Source organism: Salvia hispanica, chromosome 2 (assembly GCF_029641045.1).
Source record: "Salvia hispanica isolate PSC_SH4W2 chromosome 2, Shi_PSC_v1, whole genome shotgun sequence".
Classification (NCBI taxonomy): domain Eukaryota; kingdom Viridiplantae; phylum Streptophyta; class Magnoliopsida; order Lamiales; family Lamiaceae; genus Salvia; species Salvia hispanica.
This window is the reverse complement of record NC_142693.1, coordinates 36,856,351-36,875,831: the sequence shown is the minus strand read 5'-3', so window position 1 is coordinate 36,875,831 and position 19,481 is coordinate 36,856,351. Positions and strand designations below refer to the sequence as shown.

General features: G+C 43.0%; 1 protein-coding gene and 2 pseudogenes across 1 annotated transcript; all 3 read right to left on the bottom strand.

Annotated features, from left to right (window-relative positions):
• Positions 1–3,285: 3,285 nt before the first annotated feature.
• On the bottom strand, positions 3,286–3,816 carry LOC148932302 (uncharacterized; annotated as a pseudogene).
• Positions 3,817–4,161: 345 nt separating this feature from the next.
• On the bottom strand, positions 4,162–5,760 carry LOC148932301 (uncharacterized; annotated as a pseudogene).
• Positions 5,761–7,906: 2,146 nt separating this feature from the next.
• LOC148932300 (uncharacterized) lies at positions 7,907–11,518 on the bottom strand. Its single transcript, XM_089063655.1, has 2 exons — positions 9,704–11,518; positions 7,907–8,355 (listed from the first exon to the last, which is right to left on the bottom strand). The coding sequence occupies exon 1, from the start codon at positions 10,816–10,818 to the stop codon at positions 10,225–10,227; it is 594 nt and encodes a 197-aa protein (XP_088919781.1). The 5' UTR covers positions 10,819–11,518; the 3' UTR covers positions 7,907–8,355; positions 9,704–10,224.
• Positions 11,519–19,481: the final 7,963 nt, after the last annotated feature.

Genomic DNA, 19,481 nt, shown 5'->3' with positions numbered 1-19,481 from the left:
TGGGTTGGAAATCAAACAACGATTTTCGAACTGGATACCTTCAAAGATGTGAGGATAATATCAGGCAAGAATTTCCGACCTCTGACATCAAAGGTACACCGCATGTAGTCTCCAAATTCACTGCATGGAAAGCAAGCTACACAAGTCTGCGCAATATCCTCGAGCGGACCGGTGTAGGGTTCAGTTCGAACGGTGATTACAAAATCAACATCGACGACGAACAGTGGGAGCACGTTGTTAAGGTAGTAACATTGCATATATCTGAGTGCGGTCTTGTTTATGCAGATCAATTGTCTCAATTTAGTTTTATGTGAGGTTTTAAAGGTAGACCTGAAAGCGAAATTCATGCGCCATAAATCATGGCCTCTGTGGGAGACGTGGAAGACCATCTTCGGGAAAGACCGTGCCACTGGCGGTGGGGCGAGAATATTTCTGTTGCAGCAGCGCGCCTGCACGATTCTGACGGGGAGATAGTCAATGCGATGAGAGCGACTCCCAGCCCCCCTTCGTGTCAGTCCCCTTCACTGATCATGACACACCGGTAGATGAACATATTGGCGATCACATTAGTTCGGGTGCAAGCGACAAGCAAACTGGTGTTCCCAAAACAGGGGATGAAAAACGTAAGGTAGCTAGTTCGGACGAACTTCTTATGGACTTTTTGTCAAATTTACATGCTGAGAGTCTGAGACTAACTCAAGGTTGGAAGTTTTGTCATCGAAAATTGGGTACGAGTTCGATCTAGGCCAGGCTCAGCAAGTTATGTTTCAGAAGCTGGGTGAGGTTGACGGACTCACCACACGTCAAAAATACCAATTGTGCAATATATTGGTGATAAGGCTAATTTCATGCATCGGTTATGTGGTGAAAAACACTATATTTTACTGGGTCTATTATAGTTTTTAAGCCAGGTGTGTGACGGAATCGCTAGATCCAAGAAAAGCCGGAGGAAACGGACTAGCGAAGGAAATAAAGGAAAGTGAGCAGAACTGAAGGGAAAAGAATGGCTAGAAGAAGAGAGTCAATAGCTGAGGGAAACAAAGACTATCTATACCTCGCTGGGCCCACTTCAAACGCCTATAAATAAAGGAGCATGCACCACACGCATAGGGACGAATTTTGCTCTTAGCTCACACACGAAAAAAAACACACACTTGGGAAATGGGAGTTCTGGGGTAGTTTAGGGTTCTAAGGGTCTTATCTTCCGAGAAAGTCAGTCATAACACCGTCCTTGCGAAGGGCGAAGAAACAATCTACTTACATTCTGTCTTTGCACCTTATTTCATTCGAACTTCGCGTTTTGGAAGTCGATTTGGTTGTTGCTGTTACCGATTATCTATGCATTCAGTTTGTTTTTGTCATATTGGTGTTATCTTGTGTTGATCTACGTTGATTCTGTTTTGTTTGAAGTTTTATTTCGGCAGTTGCATGTTAATCTCTGTTTGGGTCAATTCTGTGCTTGATCTGGGGAATACGGCGATAGATCTGTGTTATTGTTGTTGATCGGAAGTTGTTGGGCGATTCTGTAGCTATGGGTATGTTTTTGGCCGGAGTTTATGTCGGATGCTTGGATCCGGAGTGGATTTAGCATCCGAGGTTGGATCTGAACAGGGGATTCAAGTTGTGCATGGATTTTGAGTTTTCTATTTCCTTTCTGTCTTACTTCGTCTAGTAGTCGTAGATCTGTTTAGTTTTTAATTGTTCTTCACTAAATTGCTTAAATCCAGTCTGCTTTGTTTTCCGATTACGTTTCATACCTGTTTCTACTGAGTTTTTATGCAATTTGATTTGAAGAAGATGATGTCGCTGTTAGTTAGTACTTTAGTTAGTTGTTTTTCCAGCTTTTCGTCCGTACACTGCTTTTTCAGCCATGGTCCCCACCGTCAGTTTATTTCCCAGGTCTAGGTAATTTAGAATAGTTTCTTAGATCTAGTGATTGTCTCGGTCTCCAGTTTACATGCATGATTTCCGTTTTGCCTAGATCTAGCTGTTAGTGTAGCAGATTTAAATTCCAAGTTTAGTCTAATTTCCTCAACCCAAAAAAATGCGTGGCAGCAGCCAACCCAAAAATAGTTTCCGAATCCTTGAGCATGTTCATTTCGCATCTGTCTCTGTGGGATCGATCCCTACTTCCCTGTGCTAAATTTTAGTATACGTGGTTGAGGGTTTTTGAAGTGGTATTCTGTGTGTCCGACGACCGAGATCTTCCAACGATCCGTGAGTTCCTAGACCTTGTGACCTAGAGGATTCACTGGACCTAGGAGTCTTGTTATTCCTTACTGTGCACGCAGTCTAAACAAAAAATAAGGAGCTTCAATTGGGCGATAAACCGCAGCGGCTTGAGGTTTTCATGGAGATGACCGAGCCTGACCGGCTTGGCTATCTTCTTGCTATGTTAGAGGAAGAAGGATGACTACCTTTACGTTGTTGTGTTTGTATTAGACTAGTCTTCGTATCGGTCATTTGTTTTCTTTTGTTGGTGTGAAGTATGTTGTGCTTAAGTTTGTTAACGTTTTGTATTGTGTAACCCATCAACCTTTTGGTTGGTGTATGGTAGAATATTGTATGGTTACTCCTAACCTAATTTTCCTATATGAATGACATGGATAGGCCGTGCAAGGTTGTGGAGTACACTACGCTACAAAGATGCAACATAAATCCACGCGTGACGATTAAAATTTATGTAGTAGATAATGCATACGTCGTCCATACCCAACTTACAACGACAATTAACAAAACAACCTTTACGCATTCTACGACCATAATGGCTTCAAACGACCTACTTACTCCATCAAACCAAAATACATTAACTTCTCCATATACATCAAGTTAGCCGTCACCAACCGAGGATAATCAAAGACATCCTCAATTCCATCTCACTTACTGGAATCCTGTTTGGCCATACGGCTATACGGCGAGTTAGATGTAACCGAACTTCCATTGGGGACACGGTGTTGGGAGCCTCGATAACATCCTGTCCAACGTGGGTACATGGGGCAGATAATGACTCAGTCTCAAACAATGTTGTCAAAGTAGTATGGCGGTCCATGGCGGTTCGCCCGAAAAATGCCACATGGATATGGCGTATCGGTATGGCGGGATATGGCGGTCATTAATTAAATATATAAAATAATATTTATATATTCATATATAATTCAAAAAATTAGAAAATAATAAAAATATAACATTAAAAACTCTAAAAATATGTAATAAAGCATAAAATAGAACGCAATTATATAAAAGTCTAGTAATTAAAGTCTTTAATTCAAGTGTTCAACAAAACATAAAACCATGATAAGCTTAATAGACATCAAGCTCAACATAGTCTTCTAGTTCATCATCATCACTATCATCGGCATCCATTTCATCTTCATCCTCCATTGCTTCATCCTCTTGATCTCCACTTACACTACCCTCAAATTCTCCCTCTTCCAATTCTTCATCTACAAGCTCAAGCCTTTTCCCTTTCCCTTTCCCTTTCCCCTTTTCTAGGAATGATAGGTTTCTTTTTCTTAGAAACTCTAAGACAACTTGAACTAGATGTAGAAGATTCTTTCCTTTTCTTTGACCTAGTATATGTCCTAGGCTCTCCAACACCCGAAGCCTTATACACCATGTTCCAATCAAGTGTATCATCGTCATCATGAACCAAATGATTACTACCATCAATATCATCATCATCATCATCCAACTCCCCAACTAGCTACTCATTACATCAATATCATCGAGAATAATAGGATCAAATCCATCGGTTGCACTAAGCTTGTTCTTATCATGCAATTTTTGGTTATATTTCACATAAACCAAATCTTGCATCCTCTTATACTTGAGCATATTTCTCTTTTTTGTATGAATCTACAAAATAAATATAATTAATCACATAATTGTTATTTATAAATATTATTAGATACTAATTCACTATTAAGTACAGTAAGTAATCTTTAAAAAAAAGTACATCAAGTAGTAAAGTAAGTACTAACCTGCTCAAAGACACTTCAATTGCGCTCACAACTGGAAACGCTACATGTCAAACTTAAGATTTTGATTGCAAACTTTTGCAAAATCCTAGTGTCTTTCCCAAACATAGACCACCAAGTAGCTGCACAATCATATATGTTACCAAATTAGAAAATAGAATTCAAAATTTTTTAAGTACTAAGTTTAAAGTTTCTCACCGGGATGTACAATCTTCCTTTGCCGTTGCGCAGCCTCGGTACCAAAGAAGTCGCCTGCGGCATTTGTGTACACATTCAACTCTTGAAGCTCCCTATCTTCCTCTCCTTGTTATCATAGAAGATGCTTGGATTCAGAAAATATCTAGCTTCATGCCATGGCCTATGGAGTTGACGACTCCATCTTTTATCAATTATCTTGAAAACATCTTCATATTTTTTTTCAATCCCATTGAAAGACTTCTTGATCGTCTCTTTCACCTTCTCCATTGCCTCATAGATGTAGCCCATCGCTGCCTTCTTCTCACCATCCACCATTCTAAGCACTCTTACAAGGGGACCCATTATTTTGAGAATGTAGACGACATTATTCCAAAAGGAAGTCATCATGACGGTCTTTGTTGCTTCGATCCCCTTCGCCTCCTTTGATAGCTTGTTGTGCATCCACTCATCACAAGTAAACATTTTTCTTAGGTTGTCCCTTTCCTCTTGAAGCCTTTACAATGATAGATAGGGCGTAGCAAATCGAGTGATGGCCGGCCTCACTAACTCCTTCTTGTTTGTGGTAGTCCTTAACAAGTGTAAGGTGAAACCATGACTATAAATATAGCCAACAAGACTAACACTCCTTTTAATTGTATTCTTAATCACGACAATCTTACCAATATCTTCGAGCATTAGGTCTATACAGTGTGCCGCACATGGAGTCCAATAAAGATGCTATCTCTTTGCCATCAACCACTTCCCGGCTGCAACATAATTACTCATGTTGTCTGTTACTACTTGGACAACATTTTCTTCGCCAATTTCATCAACCACAGAATCAAGCATCTCAAATATTTTTTCTCCTGTCTTCACAATGCCAGATGCATCAATAGATCTAATAAATACCGATCCACTAGGAGAATTAACTAAAAAGTTAATAATACTCCTCTGTTTTCGATCAGACCATCCATCCGACATAATCGAGCAATCAACCTCCGTCCATACCTTCTTCTTTTTCTCCAATAATGCTTCAGTACGTTCCATCTCTTTGTGCAAAGAGGAACTATGGTGTCGTGATAGCTCGGAACTGGCAAATGCTTGCCAAATTCTCCAATTGATTTAACCATAACTTCAAAGTAAGACAACCGAATCGCGTTGAACGACAAGCCTGCTTGATACCAAAACCGAGCAATATCCTGGTGGACTAGCGCTACAGCTTTTTTATCAAGAGATTCTTTCACATTCTGTTGCCTTATATTCTCTTTACTTAGTTTTCATAAACGCATCCATCGGCCCTCTCACTACTGTTGCATCTTCATCTGCATTGACACTCGTACTACTAGTACCACCTAAATCAACAAACTCTGTATACTTCGAAAAATCTGAGCTTCCAAAATTTTTTTTGGATTGGAAGTGATCCCAAGGCTCATTAGATGCTCTTTCGCTCTTGTGATGCCCCCGTTCATCTCTTTGTTGCAAAAGTTGCATTTGACTTTATTAGTCAACTTTTCATCAACGGGAGAACAATACTTTCAGCCCGGATCAGTTCTATTCGAAATTTTCCAATAGTGGCAGCTGTTGAAGCTTCTTCTCCATGAGACATTCTTGCAAATAAACATAATTAGTAAACAAAATCCAGAATGTTGACATGCTCTTGTTTATCACACAACTAGCTGATGATATCATTACTTTTTAAGTTTTTATACATTATAGAATGGGTAAAGCATATAATAGAACCACAAAATAGAAAAACACCTTGCCGGAAGGAGCTGATTGCTGGTCGCTGGAGGCCTGCTGTTGCTAGAAGGTGTTGGGCTGCTGTAGGCGGCGCGGGGGTGGGGGCGGCAAGTGGCTGGGCGGTGGCTGAGTGGGGATGTGTGGGGTTTAGGAGGCAGATTGTGAATATGAGGGGCTGTAGGGTGCTGGGCTGCTAGAGGTGGTGGCGGCGGCGAGTGGCTGGGCGGCAGATTGTGGAAGGAGTAGCCGTTGGTTGAATTAGGGTTTAGTTTTTCATTTTAATTAAATATTAAATGGGTTAGAATTGTTGGGGTGGATTGATTTAGTTTTGGGCCTATGCAAAATTCAATTGAAAAGTAAAAAGCCCCATTAAAAATTCAAAATTAGCACAAAAAAAGTCAAAATTGGCCTAAAATACCGCCATGGCGAGATATGGTGGCGCCACGACCGTGGCGGGCATGGCGGCCGCCACAGAAAAATGCCATGTATCGTTGTGGCGATGACGTTTTCATTAAAAACTAATATGCTATAGCGCCATATCCCCGCCATAGCCGCAATTTGAAAACATTGGTCTCAAACCTTGAGCGGACGTTTCTACTCGTCAGCTTCGGTTCACTTGCGGGAGCAATTTGAGACGGATTGGCGACCCCTTCCTCAGGAAAAAGCTTACGACGTACGCCTACCCTGGTCGGGAAAGCCAACGATTTGACCTCTTCTTCGTCAGTATCCACCTCCATGTCATCCTCTGATAGACCAACAGTGCCTCCTGAACTTGATATCTCAATCACACTTATGGTTGTCTCTTCCACGTTGTCTCCTGCCCCGAAGAGTTTACGAAGACGGTTGTATTCGGCTTCTCTATGGTAGTAGTAAGTCGCGGCAAATGGGTTGGTTTACGCATATTCCACAGAGTTCAACATGTAAAAGTGGTGTGTAACGACATCAAACAAGACAAAAACAAAGATATCGGGTTTTTGTATTACCTGCATTATAGTCTTCCAAATTGAATCGACCGCGTATACAAAGTTATCAACCTTGTCCCAATACGTTCCTTTGGTGGTGAAGAGATGGTACTTGTTTAGAAGCTAATGATGGTTAGCGAAAGCGTGTTCTTAAAAATAATGAAGAAAACCCTCGGTCCAGGAAATCCGCTAGACACTGGGTCTAGGACCTCAGAGAACCTTGACCTACATGTCGTCGGGTACACAATCATTTCCTTAACTCCCTCTTCAAAAACCCTCAACCCACTTTAGCTAGGAAAACTAGTACGTGGAAGTAGGGATCGAATCTACAGAGATGAATGCGCAAATAAACATGTTCAAAGACTCGGGGGCTATATATTTTTTTTGTTGGCTGCTGCCACGCAATTTTAGGGTTGAGCTTTAATTCCTAGACTTGGTAATTGAAATATGCTACTCTTACAGCTAGATTTAGGCAGAAACTTAAAAACATGCATATTAAGGAAAATAGAGCGAGACAATTGCTAGATCGAACGAACAATTTCCTAAATTAACCTAGACCTGGGAAAGCAACTGAATGTGGGGACCATTTTCTGAAAAGGTAGAGTACGATTGAAAAGCTGCAAAATAACTAACTAAAGGACTAACTAACAGCGACATCATCTTCTCCAACATTTATCATGAAACAACCAGTTAAAACAGAGCAAGAACGAAGATCAAAGCAAAGTAGACGGAATTAAAAGCGACAAAATCGAAGAACAGTTAAAACTAAGGCAAATCTACGGCTACTAGACGAGGTAAAACGAGAATACAGAATTTAAACAACTAAATGAAACACAAACAAGCAGATCCAACCACGGGACGCTTAATCCACTCCGGATCCAAGCCATCCACAACAACCAAACACCATTACCATCTCCGATCCTCACTGATCTACGTAGATTTAACCGATCAACAACAGATTTCTTATAAAACAACTTCAAACTCAGATCAACCAACAAAGATCAGCAAATCAAACCCAAAACAACACAATAAGATAAAAAAAAACATAAACAGACATATCCATTGCAAAATACGAGATATCCAACGATAGAAACAACACCAAAGTCGAGCCTCGAACAGCGAGGACTCGGCGAGTACCAAAAGTAGACAGAAAATTAAAGATAATTGTTTCTTCGCCTCCGTAGAGACGGTGTTGCACCCAAACTTCCGATGAAACGAGAACCCCCCTCAACTTTCCCCCAAGTGAGTGTGTAGAAAAAGTAGAAAAAAAACTAAGCTAGGAGCTGGAAAAGTGATGATCAAGTATATCTTCATGTGGATTGTGTGCTCCTTTTTATAGTGGATAGAGCTTCTAGACTGTTCTTGTGATTCCTATTTTGCCCTCCAATCGATGCTCCTCAGTCTAGTGGCTCTTCATCCTTCTGCTCAATTTTCCTTGCCAGCTTCCTTCACCATGCGATCTCTGTAATCCTCCTGGGGTTGGCATTTTCTCTACACACCTGGCTCACAAAGGTTTGTTAGACCTGTGAAATCGCAGAATTTAACCTTATAACCAATGCATGAAATTAGCCTTATCAAACTGCTAACACTTAAACAATACTTGTCCTCAAGTATAAAGACAAGAAAAAGAGAAATAAGGCGAATTTCGATGCATGGTTATTCTCTTACCAAAGTAAACTCCTAGACCTAGACACTAACATATGAACGAAAATAACACTTAGAAAATAAAACACATAGGCATGAACTAGTTCAAATTTTTAAGCAGTCGTCCCCACAAGCTTAAGGTCAATCAAATAGTCTACACACTCCAAATCCTCCCCTTCCTTTTGTCCACCTAGTCGCTCGATCACTCATTCCTCACCAGGGATGTTAGGATCGATCACTCTTTAGTAAATTCCTGCCACTGATGCTTCGGGTTATGTGAATTTCTCCTTCTATCCTCCTTTCCTAATTCTTTTCTTCTTCTTTTTTCCCTGGACTTCGTCCAGCTTATACCTCCTCTTTTCCTGGACTTCATCCAGCTTATACCTTCAGATCATTATATATTTTTTATTTTTCCTCCTCTGGACTTTGTCCAGCTTATACCTCTAGATTTGAAAATTTTTCTTCTATCTTTTTCTTCCCTATTTTTCTCCTTACTAAATTCTTCTCCCTAAGCATCAGGTGGCAACCCCTTTTATCATGTTAGCACTCAATGTTAAGGCTTTTAACTCACTTATGTAGTGGAGCTTCACAACTAGGTCAGTTAAGGCACCTTCTATCGTTCTTGCCTCCTCCAAACCGATTTCAGTTTCTCAAAGAAAGAGGTCTCAAAGTTGCATGCATCCTATTCTCAATTACTTTTACTAAGGGAATCTTGCCTTATTATTATCACCAGTTCATGCTATAACACATAGATCCTAAAAACTAAAACTCCTAGACCTAAGAACTCCTAAACATGCTGAGCACATACTGCACTAACTCTCCCACCCCCTCCCACTTTACTCCAGCTTGTTCCCAAGCTGTCCTGGTGAAGGGGGGAAATGAGGGAGTTGGTGCACACAATCAAAATAAAATACATAAAACTTCTCACACTTAGACCGAACAACGGGCTAAGTGGGAGAAAACAAAGACATAAAAAAAACAGCACACAAACTTCTCACACTTAGACCAAGAATTGGGCTAAGTGGGAGATAAACACCTAATCACAAGAAAGCATGCTTACGAAACATATAAACTTCTCACACTTAGACCAAAGATTGGGCTAAGTGGGAGAACACACTAGAAACAGCTAAACATGCTCAGCACAAATAATATGGATAAACAAAAACAGAAACTAAAATGAAATGACTGAAATGTAAAGTTTACTTGGTCAATGAGGGGGAAATTCAATTCTGAGTCCGGCTCCCTTGGGAGCCAGACTTTGGTGGAACGTTGGGGAGGTTCACTTTCACTTTCTTCTTTAACGGAGATGCCGACGCTTCCTCTTTAGTAATCACGGGGGGTCTAGACAGGGGTTTCTTCACCGGGACAGACGTCAAGGCCGGAGACACATGCGGGGCTACCGAAGGCTTGGGGGGGTGGTGGAAGCTGCTGTTGGGAGGAACTTCTGGGGCCGGGTTGCCGCTTCTCTTTGATTTGGGGAAACATCTCTCCCAACCATATTGCCATTCTCTGCATTAGCTTGACCACCTCGGTCATTCTCTCATTCTGGGCAGATGAGCGTCCAGCCAGGGTGTTCAAACTCCCCTTGATCTCTTGCAGCACCTTCTTGACTTCACCAATATCTCCTCTCACCACAGCCATCTCCTTCTGCAGCTCTGCCACGTCATCATTCACCACATCTTCCACCAGCTCCGGTTCACGCTTCACCTTGTCCACGTTGGCCCCTATGTTGTAGAAACACAACTCCTTCCCTTCCATTTGCGTTCCTTGGCCACTCGACGCTCTTCCTCGGCGTCTACCTCTTCTTCAGAGTCAGGAGTCTCTCCCTCCTGCATGCTTGTCGCCCCCGGGGCCAGGAATCCTGATCCCTTCGTCTGGTCATCCTCATCCACTTCGTCCAGCAAGCTTCGCCGGACCATCCTCCTTGACGCCCGCGGATCAGCGGGTGCGTCCTCTGGTTCCTCCTCCAGATCCAGTATCTCCATCGGCCCGTCCTCTTCGGGCCTCTGTCCTGCAACATCAATGGGGACCTCGTCCCCTCCAGAATTCTTAGGGATTTCTCCCTCAGCACACGTAACTAAGGTTTCCCCCGTAGATTTAATCGGAGTCTCCTCCTCAGGTTTGTTAGGGATTTCTCCCTCAGACACAATTGGGGTTTCCCCCTCCACATACACATTCGGGGTTTCCCCCTCCACATTCTTAGAAACTAGGGTTTCCCCCCTCACAGATTCAACCACAGGGGATTCCCCCTCCACTAATTGTACAACAGATGCATTACCTTCCCTCGCGATTCCATCCAACGAAAAATCCACCGCCATTCTGTCAATTTCGTCAGCAAATCCGCTGACGCTTTCCTCCTCGAGTCCGCTGCCGCCCTTCCCATGTTATGCGCTGTTTGGGTTCGGCCCCGTTGCATGCGTCTGATCTAGGGTTTTGGAAACCCTTAGGTTTGAACTCGGTGGTTGCGCCTTTGAGTCCTCAGGAATTGCCAGCGGTTGCTGACGAAACATCGAGAAATGGGAGAACAGTTCCTCAGCCTCTTCTTTACTTCCGAACTTCTCTTCTAATTCCTTCAAAAATGCTTCCTCATCGGGACTTTTAACGGTAGAGGAACCTTGCACAGAAGTCGGGTTCCATTCTGAGCGAATATCGAGCGCCGAGAAAGTCAGTTGAAACGGCGGTTGTCTAGACGACTCGCCGGACGGTGGTCTGGTGGCTGGGTCTCCCTTCTTCACGGTGGTTCCTTGTACTTTCTTCATGGTTACCTGCAACTGCACAATTTCTGGGGTAGGTTTGGTTAGGGTTTGAAACGATTTTGGGGAAAATTATTTAGAGAGAGAATTATAAGAGTAGAGAGAGAATGGACGATTGATTCTAATTGAGAATCAAATATCTCCAGCCTTTTTCAGAGTGGCAGGCGAACGGTTGCCATATGATGCAAGCAACCGTACGTTCCTCGAAAAGCAGAATTCGAATTTCAAAAGACAACCGCCTTCTCTCCTATCTACAAGGCTCTTCCTCCCCCTAGCAATTCAAAAACAAAGGAAATGAAACACCAAATTCCTTGGTCGGAGATCTCGAGTGACAAAACAATTTCCCTAAGGATTTTGGTGCTTCAAAAATATTTTTGGAAAATTAAAATTTTTAATTTGTTTGGATTTTCTAGTTTTTTTAGAAAGCAACTAAAATATTTACATAGCAAATGAATATCCTCAAGATTTCCTAGGTCAGTGCAAAAATAAATTTTGTTTCCCACTCTACGTGACCTAGGAATTTATTAAGGATATCCACTTGCCTGACCATCTTAAGAAATAATAACAGATGCATGTAGTGGCGTCACTTCCACCACATGCACATCTGTGTTATCTCTGTATACCTTCATTATGTGCCCATTTACCAGGAAGGGAACTGAGTTTGGGGCACTTCCTTGAATCTCTACAGCTCCATTTGCTCGAAGGCCAACGATCGTGTATGGCCCTATCCACTTGGATTTCAATTTACTTGGCATTAGCTTCAGCCGGGATTGAAAAAGGAGTACTTTCTGCCCTACGCGAAATTCCTTGACTCGGAGATTCTTATCATGCCAGAGCTTTGTTCTTTCTTTATACCACATGGCCGAGTCGAATGCCTCCAGTCTTAGTTCTTCCAATTCATGTAGCTACAGTTTCCGTTCCTCTTCACAATCCTGGGCCTTCATATTCATCTTTTTCACAGCCCAGTAGGCCCCTATGCTCCACTTCCACGGGCAAATGGCACATCTTCCCGAACACCAATCTGTACGGTGACATCCCGATTGGCGTTTTGTAAGCAGTCCTATATGCCCAGAGAGCATCGTCGAGGTTCTTACTCCAATCTTTCCTTGTGGTGTTCACCGTCTCTTCCAAGATGTTTTTGATTTCTCTGTTCAAAATCTCTGCTTGACCATTTGACTGGGGATGATAGGGTGTGGATAACCGATGATGTACACCATACTTTCTCATCAAAGCTTCTATTGTGCGATTACAAAAATGCGTACATTGATCCGAGATGATGGCTCTGGGCACCCCATACTTGTTGAAAATATTGGCCCGCAAAAATTTAGCTACCTCCTTTGACTCGCAGGTGGGTGTAGCCTTTGCTTCTATCCATTTGGAGACGTAATCCACCGCAACCAAAATGTATGTGTTCCCATATGAAGATGGGAAATGGCCCATGAAGTCCATGCCCCAAACATTGAAAATCTCACAAACTATTATCGGATTCTACGGCATCTCATCTCTTCTAGAAATTCCCCCGGTCAGTTGACATCTTTCACAGACTTGACAAAACTCAAAAGAGTCCTTGTTCAGAGTCGGCCAATAAAATCCATTGTCCAAAACTTTCCTGGCGGTTTTCCTAGGCCCAAAATGCCCCCCACAGGCTAAAGCATGGCAGTGGTTCAAGACATCTTTCTGTTCCCACTCCAGAATGCATCGTCGGGTAACCTGGTCTGAGCACATCTTCCAGAGGTAGGGATCATCCCAGAAGTAGTATTTGGCTTCACTCTTCAGCTTCATTCTCTGGGCCCGGGAAATTTCATGGGACCCTGGTAGTTCTTCAGTGACTAAGTAATTAGCCAGGTCAGCGAACCATGGCTCTGCATTCATCGGACGCTTCCCCCTGTCTGATGTTCCTAGACCTGTTGCTGTGAACACTGCTTCCCAGTCAATAGACCTAGCAGACTTCCGTACATAATAAAGATGTTCCTCGGGGAAGGCATCCAGTATAGCTTCATCCGTATCCCCTTGGAAAATTCGGCTCAGATGATCTGCAACTTTGTTCTCCGTCCCTTTCTTGTCTTTTACCTCCCAATCAAATTCTTGCAGCAACAACACCCATCTAATCAACCTTGGCTTAGATTCCCTCTTGGCCAGGAGTTACTTAATCGCAGCGTGATCAGTGTAGACTACCACTTTCGACCATAGCAGATACGGTCGAAATTTCTCGAATGAGTACACCACTGCCAGCATCTCTTTCTCTATGGTATAGTTCTTCTGAGCCTGGTTGAGGGTCTTCGAGGCATAAAAAATGACATAGCTTTTCCCGTAAATCCTTTGACCTAGGAATGCTCCCACTGCAAAATCACTGTCATCGCACATTACTTCAAAGGGGTAGTTCCAGTCTGGTGCGCGGATTATCGGGGCGGAGACAAGTCTATCCTTCAGCATCTGGAATGCCTTCTTGCATACTTCATCAAAATCAAATTCCACATCATTGTGCAAGAGATGCGTTAGCGGTTGGGCAATTTTTGCAAAATCCCTGATAAACCGCCTATAGAAACCTGCGTGACCCAGGAACCCTCTAACTTCCTTCTGATTCGTGGGGTAGGGTAGTTCCGAGATTACATCCACCTTGGCTTTATCCACTTGAATCCTTCGCTCAGAGACTACATGGCCGAGGACTATTCCTTCTGGTACCATGAAATGGCATTTCTTAAAGTTTAGGACTAAATTCTTCTCTTGACACCTTCTCAACACCAGATCCAAATTTGCCAAGCATGCATCGAAGGAATTTCCATACACCGTGAAATCATCCATAAAAATTTCAATGCATACCTCCAACAGGTCTGAGAAGATGCTCATCATACAACGCTGGAACGTTCCTGGTGCATTGCATAGTCTAAATGGCATCCTTCTATATGCATAAGTACCAAACGGGCAGGTAAAAGTTGTCTTCTCCTGATCTTCTGGATCCACATATATTTGGAAGTATCCACTGTATCCATCTAGGAAGCAAAAATATTGCTTTCCAGCCAACCTCTCCAACATCTGATCAATGATTGGCAAGGGAAATTGATCCTTTTTAGTGGCTTCATTAAGCTTCCTGTAATCAATGCACATTCTCCATCCAGTTACCAATCTTGTAGGCACCAATTCATTCTTATCATTTTCCACAACTTGTATTCCTGATTTCTTTGGCACCATGTGAACTGGGCTAACCCATTCGCTGTCTGGAATGGAGTAAATAATCCCCAAGGATAGCAACTTCAATACTTCCTTCAGAACTTCTTCCCTCATGTTTGGGTTTAGCTTGCGTTGTGGGTCTCTATGCGCTTTCACCCCTTCTTCCAGTCGGATGTGATGCATGCAAAGATCAGGGTTGATTCCTACCAAATGGGAGAGTGTCCACCCTATGGCCTTCTTGTTCCTCCGGATTACCTCCAATAGATCATTCTCATGTTCCGCTGTCAAGTGGCTGTTGATTATCACTGGGAATGTTTCATCTTCCCCAAGGTAGGCATACTTGAGTGTCTCAGGTAGTTTCTTCAACTCCTTCTTTGGTGTGATGGCTTCCTGGGGCAGGGGGTTTTTCTCCAGATTCTTTGTTGCTATCTCATCTAAATTGGTTCCCTCGTCTGGACCCTTCACCTGAACAGACCCCGTAGACTCGAATGACAGTGGTTGGTGGCAGAATGCCATGATCGCTTCATTGATCTGTTCATCTGTCAGGTTCCGAGTCAAAAGGGTTTCATACCATCCTGCCACCTCCTTATCAACAGACTGGCTCAGCTCCGAGTTGTTAAACTGTTCCTGCATTAATTCAGTCTCAAGATATTCCTGGACCAGGGGGTTAATGACATCGACAGAATGCAAATTCTCAACATCCAAGGGTTTCTTCATGGCTTCATCGATGTTAAATATATATTTTTCCCAATGATAATCCAGGCATATTGTTCCATCAAACACATATATTATAGTCTTAGCGGTGTGTAAGAATGGTCTCCCTAATAGCACTCCGCTAGACTCAGCAGATTCATTATCACTTATTTTTATCACATGAAAATCAGTTGGGTACAGGAAATCATGCACTTTCACTATCACGTTCTCCAACACACCTTCGGGTGAAATGCATGTCCTATCGGCTAACTGAATTACCACTTTTGTATCCACCGGACTCACTCCTATCAACTTCTTATATATCGAAAGTGGCAACACATTTATCGAGGCTCCTAAATCACACATAGCATGCTCAATTTTTATGTCACCCAGAGAAATAGACAAAGTGAACATACCTGGGTCTGTGCATTTTGATGGCATCCTCCTCTTTTGTATCACAGCTGACACATTTTCACCAATTACTATTTTCCCGTCGGGCTTGGTCTTTCCTGCTATGAACTCCTTGATGAATTTACTGAATGTAGGCAGCTTCAAAGTTTGTAGGAAGGGCAGGTTGATCTCCAGCTTGCCGAAAATCTCCATGAAGTCTCCGGTGTCGTCCTTCTTCTTTTTGGCTTCCCCTCGATGAGGAAATGGCTTCGTACGCTTCAACGTCCCTGCCAGACCTGAGACGGATGACTCACCGACTTCTTTCCTTCCTTCCTCAATCTCCACTTCAGACTCCGGGTCTAAGAAAAATGGATCGGCCATCCGAGGTAGTGGTTTCTCCAAATCCCCTTTTTGAAGACCGTCTTCCACTCTGACATTGCTTACCTCAGTATCCTCTAGGTCAGGGGTTTCTCCTTCCTTGCTCGTCAATAGAGGTGTATTCTCATTTTTTCTCATCACCGGACCTTCATAGCCCCGTCCTGACCTCAAAGTTATCTGACTAATATTTGCTCGGTCAGGTGGTTTTACTGAAGCTGGTATCCTTCCTTTGTGTCCCCTCATTTCATTCAAGGAAGTGGCCAATTGTGACATTTGTTTGGCCAACATATCCATGACAGACTTATGCTCCTGTTGAGCATCTTGGATTTTGTGTACCACATCATTGTTTGCTTGCATTGTTCTGCATGTGTTGTTGAGAGCTGACTAGGTCATGTACCATCTCATCCAGATTCCTCGGAGGTTTGTAGTTCGACTGATTTGAGTTGACCCCTGACTGTGGCTCGGTCCGCTCCCCTGATTTGGGCGGTAATTACCTTGACCTCCTTGATTGTTGCTGAACTGGTTCCCCGACCCTTGATTTCCTTGGTGCGCATGCTGAAAATTCTGATTGTTTCCGGTGGCGTTCCTCTGATGTGGTGGCACATAAGAGCTCCCTTGATTACTCTGGTTCATGCTGTTCCAATTGGACTGGTCCCCTTGATTTCTGTAACTCCAATTATTTGGTCCTTCCTGGTTCTTCCCTGACCAGTTTGAATTATGTTGGGGTCCATCCTGACCACGGTTAGACCAGTTCTGCTGGTTCTCTGCTGGACCTAAGTACTGTAGCTGTAGTTGTTGGTTTCCGTCTCCCCATCTAAAACAAGGGTTGTCTCTCCATGGTGCCTCTTTAATCTTCCACTGATTCCAGCTTGTATTCTGATTACTTTGATTCCAATTCCCCACTGCATTTGCTTTGGCTTGGAACTCTCCACCGGGCGGTGGACCATAATAGAGATGGAATTGATTTTCCTCTGGACCGGGCGGCTTCTCTTTCTCCTGCGAGGTCGGGGAATTCTTTTTCTCAATCGCACTAAGAAGTGCCTTCTCCAACCGATCTATTCTGTCCCCAACTCCTTCTCCTTCTTGTTCCTTAATTGTGTTTGTTGAACCTCTCCTCATGATACGCGGGTGATCATAGGCCTTCTTTGCGTCGATCAGCCTTCCCAAAATCTCTCGTGCTTCACTTGCCTTGTTTTTTGTAAAATTCCCCCCGCTCGAAGAATTCATTAAGTCCTTCGACTCAGGATTAGCTCCTTCATAGAACAAGTAAAAGGTCTCAGCCTCCATCATCCTATGGTTGGGACAGGCGTCGAGCAGCCCCTTAAATCGAGACCAGTATTGACTCAGGGACTCATCGTAATCCTGCTTGCATTCCTGAATCTCCTTCTTCAGGGCATTTGTTTTGTTGGACGGGAAGAAATAATCCAGGAATTCTAGCTTGACATCTTTCCATGTGTTGATCGAGTCTGGTGGAAGCCTCAGCAGCCAAGTATTAGCCTCCCCCTTAAGGGCAAACGGGATTGCGCGCAAACGGTAGTCCTCCTTAGTAGCCTCGTTGGGTCACTTTTGGATACTGCACAGCTTACTAAACTCGTTTAGGAATTCGTAAGGACATTCATTCATTCGTCCAGAGAATGTAGGTAAAACACCCAGCACATTTGTCTTGATATCAATGGCCCTCTGGCTCTGGTTTGAGACTATGGCATGGGCGGGCTCACCTTCCAGATGCGCGGTGAGTGAACTATCTCCGGATCGGGATCCTCCAAGTGTGCCATATCTACGTCTTCCTCTTCCTCGGTTATGGAGTGCTCTGTTTCTGTAGACGACTTCGGGTCCTCTCCTCCTGAGGAGTTCCACTCCTCACTTTCTGATTCAAATGGGAATGGATCTACTGTCGTAAACCCTGATCTGGTGGTGATGGTGGACGTCGATTCCTTAACCTGCCACCTGACTTGAGCGTCCTTTGACCCAGACGGGTTACTCCAGTTCCCAAATCGTGAGCTCTTGCTCTAAACTGCCAAGAAAAATAAATAACAGAAATTAAACTATATACACCAAATCCTCAAACACGTAAACAATTTACGCCATCCGTCCCCGGAAACGGCGCCATTTGAAGAGCTGGTACTTGTTTAGAAGCTAATGATGGTTAGCGAAAGCGTGTTCTTAAAATAATGAAGAAAACCCTCGGTCCAGGAAATCCGCTAGACACTGGGTCTAGGAACTCAGAGAAACTTGAGCTACCTGTCGTCGGGCACACAATCACTTCCTTAACTCCCTCTTCAAAAACCCTCAACCCACTTTAGCTAGGAAAACTAGTACGTGGAAGTAGAGATCGAATTCACAGAGATGAATGCGCAAATAAACATGTTCAAAGACTCGGGGGCTATATATTTTTTTTGTTGGCTGCTGCCACGCAATTTTAGGGTTGAGCTTTAATTCCTAAACTTGGTAATTGAAATATGCTACTCTAACAGCTAGATCTAGGCAGAAACTTAAAAACATGCTTATTAAGGGAAATAGAACGAGACAATTGCTAGATCGAACGAACAATTTCCTATAATAACCTAGACCTGGGAAAGCAACTGAATGTGGGGACCATTTTCTGAAAAGGTAGAGTACGATTGAAAAGCTGCAAAATAACTAACTAAAGGACTAACTAACAGCGACATCATCTTCTCCAACATTTATCATGAAACAACCAGTTAAAACAGAGCAAGAACGAAGATCAAAGCAAAGTAGACGGAATTAAAAGCGACAAAATCAAAGAACAGTTAAAACTAAGGCAAATCTACGGCTACTAGACGAGGTAAAACGAGAATACAGAATTTAAACAACTAAATGAAACACAAACAAGCAGATCCAACCACGGGACGCTTAATCCACTCCGGATCCAAGCCATCCACAACAACCAAACACCATTACCATCTCCGATCCTCACTGATCTACGTAGATTTAACCGATCAACAACAGATTTCTTATAAAACAACTTCAAACTCAGATCAACCAACAAAGATCAGCAAATCAAACCCAAAACAACACAATAAGATAAAAAAAAAAAACATAAACAGACATATCCATTGCAAAATACGAGATATCCAACGATAGAAACAACACCAAAGTCGAGCCTCGAACAGCGAGGACTCGGCGAGTACCAAAAGTAGACAGAAAATTAAAGATAATTGTTTCTTCGCCTCCGTAGAGACGGTGTTGCACCCAAACTTCCGATGAAACGAGAACCCCCCTCAACTTTCCCCCAAGTGAGTGTGTAGAAAAAGTAGAAAAAAAACTAAGCTAGGAGCTGGAAAAGTGATGATCAAGTATATCTTCATGTGGATTGTGTGCTCCTTTTTATAGTGGATAGAGCTTCTAGACTGTTCTTGTGATTCCTATTTTGCCCTCCAATCGATGCTCCTCAGTCTAGTGGCTCTTCATCCTTCTGCTCAATTTTCCTTGCCAGCTTCCTTCACCATGCGATCTCTGTAATCCTCCTGGGGTTGGCATTTTCTCTACACACCTGGCTCACAAAGGTTTGTTAGACCTGTGAAATCGCAGAATTTAACCTTATAACCAATGCATGAAATTAGCCTTATCAGGTGGTT

What these genes read in the sequence shown, in the direction of transcription:
- LOC148932300 (XM_089063655.1), bottom strand. Translation starts at nt 10,818, where the DNA reads ATGGCGGTGGATTTTTCGTTGGATGGAATCGCGAGGGAAGGTAATGCA.